Below are 8,077 nucleotides of genomic sequence, written 5' to 3' on the forward strand. Positions count from 1 at the left end.
GAATGTTCTCCAAACAGGCACTCAAGTTCACCCTCGCTCTCCACACATACGTTAAGGCAGGGGTCGGGAACCTTTTTGGCTGAGAGAGCCATGAAAGCCACATATTTTCAAATACATTTTCGTGAGAGCCATATATAAAAAGTGACGCTGAATACAACTAAAATGCATTTTTACGTATGACCAACAATTTGAGTGTAATATATTCTTTTTCATAATGAAGAGGCTCTTGGCATGCCGTCTTCCTCCTGTCCCCCGCTGAATATTTTGACGCAAACGTAGCTTGGCGTGTTTCGAAGTGCCGCTTTATTTCATTGTTTCATCGATGCAATCTTGTCATTGTATAGGCCTATTGGACACAAAGCAGAACCCTCTCACCCCACAAAGGTGAATTCCTCTGTCCATTCCTGTTGAAATGTACAGTAGCCTACCAGTCACCTTTTTTCCCTTTTCGCCATGTTCTTTGTCAAAAGGCTTTGCTTTGCGGTTGGTGCGCTAACACTTCTAGCTTCACCGCCATCATCATTCTTCTCATCTTCTTTTTGATCGTTCCCGCGGACTGGTACACTTGCAGCAGGTGCTGGTGCAGTGTCACTGTGTCCAACGTCGTCCATTTTAGGTCGTTTGGGATCCGGCTGTCCTGGGACTTTGAAAAATTTTAGTAAGCTTTCTTGGTTTTTTGCCATTTTTTCCACAGCGCAAGCTAACGGCTACAAAAAAACCGGTGTTCTATTGAGCTGAAGTATACACCCCATGTCCCCCCCCCTTCCCCTTTCGCATGGATTTTGTGGATGTCATAGGAGAGAAATCAACAACAGATATCAAAATAAAAACCGAACACTAAACAAATTTTTATTTACTTATTTATTTAATTTATTGTTTGATTTTTTTTTCCCCTTTGTGATGGTTATGGAGGTGATCTGATCCATTTAAATAGCTGCCGGAACACCGAATGAAATGAAAATAGCTGCTGGATCCGACGACGGAGGTTACGGATCTTGTTTCGTCATGTTCCGGCTCAAATTAAGCCCTGATATTACGCAGAATTTAGTTCAGCCTTTTGGTCCGGCCCGCCACAAAATGTTCTGTTTCTCATGTGGCCCCATGGAAAAAATAATTGCCCACCCCTGCTGTAAGCATTGATAACTGTACTGTCCAACAGTAAAATTACTCAACTGAACCTCTCTAGCTTGTTCAATATACCTTTCAGAAGTAGACAGTGAAAGCCAAATAAATCTGCATCACAGTTATAATTAACTTTTTTTTATTACACCTAGTACATTAAAACTTGACCTTCGACTTTACATTCAACTATTCCTGATTAAATATTATATCATTTTGTTCTACTATTGTGAAAAACTTACATCACGTCTAATATCATCAGGTGACTTAAAAGTCATTCATGTTTTGTCCATTTACATTGTTTTACTTTATTTGAAGTCGCTCCTTTCTAACGGCTCAGCAGCATGCCAAAGTGAAGAGAGAGGAAAAGAAAAGAATTGGACAGGGTAAAGGTCAAATACAGATACAGTTCTTTACATCATGCCCTTCAGGTCTATCAGGTACTTGTTATCCCTCCTTCAGAATTAACTCTGGCTCATGGTACACTATCATTATTAGATAGTACTGGACAGTTGGACTGTAGCCAAGACTACTATTGTGAAGTCCAAGAGAAGTCTGAAATCAAATCATTTTCAAGGCCAGGACTTTATGTCAGGTAGTCCATGCATTGCACCAATGATCAGGATGTTTTCTAGAGGAAGTTGAACATGGAGAAATGACGTCATGTTAAACTTTGCGTATGCAAAAAGAAAAGACGATATGAACAGTCTTTTTACAAACTCTCAGTCGAGACCGAGACCATATTTAATCAGACCAACATCCAAGACAAGGACAAGTCCAAGTACAAATGGTAATTAGTCTGAGATAAGTCCAAGTCAGTACATAAAACATCTCATATCCAGCAGGCCTGTGTCCAAGATCAGACTTGAGTCCCACAACCCTACTGGAAACAATCCTTGTTGTTGTTGTTGTTTTTGTCTTATCTTCAAGAGAGAGAAAAAAAGTGCTGCTGGTGAGAGAACGTCCGTTTATAGCACTTAGAATTTAGACGATCACAGGAACTTGTTTCATGGACGTTCCACAACATATAAATATATAAAACCATACAACCATATAAAACCATAAACTGGTTTTAAAAATCTGACATGTTGTTGAATGAAATAGATACAGTTCTTTACATCAGGTTCTTCAGATCTATCACATACTTTGCATCTCACTTTAACAATGAACTCTGGCTGGTACATGGTAAACTATCATAATTAGCTTAGCAAAGGCGAATAATTTGGTACTTTCAATGGACCTAGCAATACCTGAACAGGAGCCCGTTGTGTCAAAGTTCTGCCACTGCACTAATCCCACAATCTGTGCTTCAACAATGAATTCAACACAACAAGACATGCATAATGTATGTAGAACAACACAGTAACACATCATTCATATAATATTTATTAAATCTCACAGAACATGACAGCAGGGAACAGGGGAGAACACCAGGGAACAGCAGGAAAAGGCAGGGAACAACAGAGAACAGCATGGACCAGCAGGGGACAGAGAACAGCAGGGAACAGCAGAGAACAGCAGATAATAGCAGAGAGCAGTAGGGAAAGGCAGGGAACAGCAGGGAACAGCAGAGAACATCAGATAATAGCAGAGAGCAGTAGGGAAAGGCAGGGAACAGCAGAGAACAGCAGGGAACAGCAGAGAACAGCAGATAATAGCAGAGAGCAGTAGGGAAAGGCAGGGAACAGCAGAGAACAGCAGGGAACAGCAGAGAACAGCAGATAATAGCAGAGAGCAGTAGGGAAAGGCAGGGAACAGCAGAGAACAACAGAAAACAGCAGGGAACAGCAGAGAACAATGGAGAACAGCAGAGAGCAGCAGGGAACATCAGGAAAAGGCAGGGAACAGCAGAGAACAGCAAGGAACAGCAGGGAACAGCGGAGAACAACAGGGAACAGCAGGGAACATCAAAGAAAAGCAGGGAACAACAGAGAACAATGGAGAACATCAAGGAACAGCAGACAACATCAGGGAACATTAGAGAGCAGCAGGGAACATCAGGAAAAGGCAGGGAACAGCAGAGAACAACAGAAAACAGCAGGGAACAGCAGGGCTCTTCTGAGTCCATAAGGAGCACATGAAGAGTGCTGATACAGGATCTGCTCCCAGCACATATGTAATAGTATTTTTAAAGATGAAAGGCAAACCCTGATCCTACATCAACATTCTTACTTTGAGTAGTCTGATAAAAGCAGTAGATTGGAAAGCATGTCTTCTATAATTTATCACACAAAGAACCCATAAAAGGAAAAACCACAACTAAATATAGATCTTCATGTGTATGCCACGGAAAAACAAAACGCTTCTCAGATTTCTTTCAACACTGCACCATCAAGGACACACTCAGTGCTCACTGGATGCATATGTAAAAGAGAGATGCATTTCTACACTTAAGTGCAAAACTTTATCTATAAATTGACACCTCACAGGTTTTGAATAGAAAAAAAAAGATTTTATGTACCATTTTATCTATAAATTGACAGTAGTTCAGGTGCAAGGTAAATCAGGTACAGTTGGCACTGTCGCCTCACAGCAAGACAGTTCTGGGTTCGAACCTCACAGCTGACTGGGGCCTTTCTGTCTGGAGTTTGCATGTTCGCCTCATGTCTGTGTGGGTTTCCTCCAGGTGCTCCAGTTTCCTCCCACAGTCCAAATACATGCAGATTAGTTCAGCTGGCTACTCTAAACTGCCCACAAGTGTGAATGTGAGTGTGAATGGTTGTTTGTCTCTGTGTTACCCCTGCGACAGATTGGTGACCTGCCCAGGGTGAACCTCACCTCTTGCCTGAAGTGGGATTAGCTCCAGTTTAAACTACATAGCTAATGGCTGGATGGTGAAGTTTTCTGTAAGGTGACATTTTTATTTATCATTTTTGGAAGGAGTCTCCAGTGTCAGTGTTTTTTGTCAGTCTGAGGTAAAACTGTAACTTGACGTTTTCCACTGGAGACTTGCGCTGTAGCCAAGACCACCATTGTGGAGTCCCAGATAAGTCCAAATTCAAATCATTTTCAAGGCCAAGGCTTTACTTCAACTAGTTTGTGCATTGTGCCAATGATTAGAGTGCTTTCTAGAACATGAAATGACTTCATGTTAAACTTTGTGCATGTGAAAAGAGAATATCAACATTCTTTCTACAAACTCTCAGTCAAGACCAAGACCACATTTAAATCAGACCAACTTCCAAGACAAGGCCAAGTCCAAGTATAAATGACAAACTCCAAAAAGTCCAAGTCAAGACAGAAAACCTCTCATATCCAGACCTGTGCCCAAGCCCAAACTGCTGGAACGTCTTTAGGATGGAGGATGTTGTGCTTTACAGATTCTCAGTAACAATTTGCCTTTTTTTTTGTCTTATAACCATCAAGAGAAAGGAAAAAAAGAGCTGCTGGTGAGGGAATAGCTGTTTATAGCTCTGATAATGTAGCCGATAATGTGGACGTTCCACAAGAATACTATAAACTGATAAAAGTCTGCCATGTTCTTTAATGAATAAACATGTAAACATTATTGATGTCATATAAAAGGAATAAAACACTTCAAAATGTGCTCTTATACGTAAATAATAAACTTTGGAATGGTATCAGTACTCCACTTTGCATCAGGCCACAGTATTTTGAGAAAAGCTACACAAACGTTTGGACTGATATTATTTTGGTTCTTACTATAACATAAATGGAACAAATGACAGTTTGTCTGCTTGCTTTTGGCCAATTTTTTGCCCTCAACTGTAACCAATGTGCAAATTTGCAGTCAATCAACCAGTGCCCTTCCAATTTTTCTTGGAGTTAATTCATATTTCGTCTAACCTAATCCACAAAATGGCACAGAAGGGATTTTGGTGAGGTGGTCCCTAATGAATTTTCTATTCATCCCTTATTCACATCCAGCTGTGCCGAGTGGGACCAGTGAGACGTCTCTGCATACTTTATTAACCTTGTAACTTTCCAGCAATGGTAAGAAAGGACCCTCTCAGAAATTATACCAAATAAAAACCCACATCGTTTTGAAGAGCAAGGTCCTAATTTTACAGCATAACATTTCCATTGAGTTCGATTTGTGGCTTTTTCCTGCCCATTAAATATCAGGGGGGAAAAAGAAAGTCTTGTAGGAAGAAGAGATGTATAGAGATTTATACAGAATCTGCTGAATGAATGAGGTTAAAAACAGCAATAATTCATTGCACATTTACAAAAAGTTTAATCAGTCTCTTTGAAAAATTCAGCATAGCTGCTGTATATCATTCCTCATGACCAGACTTCCACTGTGTGATGTGTGGCATCTCAGATGGGATTTCAATTAAGAGCGATTCCTTCTTAGCTTCAGCTGAGTGTTGAAAAGAAGCTTCACTGATGCCCCTTTTCCACCAAAGCAGTTCCAGGGCTGGTTCGGGGCCAGTGCTTAGTTTGGAACCGGGTTTTCTGTTTCCACTGACAAAGAACTGGCTCTGGGGCCAGAAAAACCGGTTCCAGGCTAGCACCAACTCTCTGCTGGGCCAGAGGAAAGAACCACTTACGTCAGCGGGGGCGGAGTTGTTAAGACCAACAACAATCGCAAGACCGCGAAAGGTCGCCATTTTTAAGCGACGAGAAGCAGCAGCTGTACAAACGTGAAGTCATCCATTATTATTGTTGTTGTTGCTGCTGCTTCTTCTTCTCCGTGTTGTTGCTTCGATGTTCGCGCCAAAGTTTATGCAAATGCAGCGACGTAACTGACGTATACAGCGACGTAACTGACATACACAGCGACGTAACTGACGTGGCTCCCCTTAGCACCCTGAGCTATGGAAAAGCAAACTGGTTCTCAGCTGGCTCGCAAGTTGAACGAGTTGTGAACCAGCACTGGCCCCGAACCAGCCCTGGAACTGATTTGGTGGAAAAGGGGTATGATTCCAGGCCTGTGTTGCAGTCAAGGCTCACTCATCACTCTCAGCCTGCTCAGGTAGCAGCTAGCAGATGAAATACATTCACTGGCCACTTTATTAGGAATACCTGCACAGCTTCTTATTCATCCAATTGTCCAATATTGGAAAAATAAAAAAATATCAGCAATGATTTGGTGAGTCTGTGCCTGCTGTAGCCTCAGATTGTACACCATAGGTGCTAAAAAAGGCAACTGGACTTGCTTGAAATTCTTGAAGACGTTTCACCTCTCAACCGAAAGACTTCTTCGGTTCTGTCTGACTCGTGAGGAGTTCCATGTATTTATCTTCTTGTGGACCAAAAGCAACCCTAAAGCCAGTATCTCACTGGGCTGCGACAGCTTGCGACAAATTGCGAACGTCATTTGCGAGAGAGTTTCAAAAGTGTTTTGAAACATTCGCGGGGCTTCTCAATTTCCTCACATGAGTCGCAAAGTGTCGCTCTGTCGTCGCTGAAATTTTGAACATGTTCAAAAAATTAGTGCGACAAAATTTCCCTCAAAATAGCCACAAATGCGTCGCAAAGCCGTCACGAACCCTTCTCAAGTCAGTTTCCTTGAGACAGGGAGTGCGAGTGTATGGGTAGTATCTCACTGGGCTGCGACAGCCTGTGACTAGTTGGAGACACAACAATTGGGATAAAATATGCGAATATCAATTCAGTGTGATTCCAAGTGAAAATTGTCGCTAATTCGCATATTTTATCGCAATTGTTGTGTCTCCAACTAGTCGCAGGCTGTCGCAGCCCAGTGAGATACTACCCTAAGAAGAGTCGTTGAGGTCACATGGGTCACTGAGTCATCCTGTAGGTGTAGGCCACTGGGGGCCGGATGTGAACGGTGTTAGCAGCCTAGAATCTCATTAGGGTGATCTGTGGAGATCGCCACAAATCACCCTAATGACTCTCTAGACTACTAGCCCACAGATCACCCAAACAACTCTCTAGACTGCTAACACCATTCACACCCGGCCCCCAGTGACCTACACCTACAGAATGACTCAATGACCCAGGTGACCTCAACAACTCTCCTTTGGGTTTCTTTTGGTCCACTAGAGGGTAAATACCTAGAACTCCCCACTAGTCAGACAGAACTGAAGAAGCCTTTCAGATGAGAGATGAAACATCTTCAAGAATTTCAAGCAAGTCCAGTTGCCTTCTTTAGCACCTACGGTTTACTATGACCTGGATGACTGAGAACTTTCACAGACATAGCCTCAGATTCTTGTTCCTGGCTGACAGGAGCAAAACCTGATGCGGTCTTCTGCCATTGTAGTCCATCAACCTCAAATGTTGTGTGTCCTGAGATGCTTTTCTGCGTCCCACCTTTGTAAACAGTGGTGAGTTACTGTAACCTTCCTGTCAGCTTGAACCATTCTGGCAGTTCTGCTCTGATCAAGGGCGCTTATTGGATGTTTTTTGTTCATTTGTTTTTCCGAACAATCAATATAAACTGTCAAGTCCGCTCTGTGTGAAAATCCCAGGAGATCAGCAGTTTCTTAAATACTCAAACCAGCCTGTCTGGCTCCATCATGCCATGTTCAAAGTCACTGAGATCACATTTTTCCCATACTGATGGTCGATGTGAACAATAACTGAAGCTCTTGACCTGTATCTGTGCGTTTTTGTGCATCGTGTCACTGCCATGTGATTATCCGATTGGATAACTGCATGAAGTGTTTCTAATGAAGTGGCCAGTGGGTGTATAGTATGCTTTTTCTCTTACATTAATGCATGCCTGCATACTGAGGTCACATAGGCTCACATATATTTCAGTAAATCTTCCAGGACTCTACTCCAGTCCTCATTCACATCCACTTTCTTGCACATGATACCTGCAATGCTGAATGCTTAAAGCTTTTGTTCTTAACCGTGGGTCACAACCCCTGAGATATAGACGGGGTTGTATTTTTGCATGGCATAGTCATGGTTTCTGTTGAGAAACACTACAAACTACAATATTTGTGCTATATTTTGAAGTTTATTTCCATAATCTAAACAGCATATGACCGATATTTCAGTCCGTAGCTTCTGCAGCGTT

General features: G+C 42.1%; 1 protein-coding gene across 1 annotated transcript in view; it reads right to left on the minus strand.

Moving 5' to 3' along the window:
* The window catches only part of si:dkey-61l1.4 (collagen alpha-1(I) chain), a 118,428-nt gene extending 110,562 nt beyond the window's left edge, over positions 1 to 7,866 (minus strand). Inside the window, exon 1 of the mRNA XM_060907139.1 lies at positions 7,833 to 7,866. Within this exon, the coding sequence (XP_060763122.1) occupies positions 7,833 to 7,866 (34 nt within the window). The remainder of the gene's footprint in view (positions 1 to 7,832) is intronic.
* Positions 7,867 to 8,077: the final 211 nt, after the last annotated feature.

The sequence above is a fragment of the Neoarius graeffei genome, chromosome 24, assembly GCF_027579695.1.
Source record: "Neoarius graeffei isolate fNeoGra1 chromosome 24, fNeoGra1.pri, whole genome shotgun sequence".
NCBI classification, from domain to species: Eukaryota; Metazoa; Chordata; class Actinopteri; order Siluriformes; family Ariidae; genus Neoarius; species Neoarius graeffei.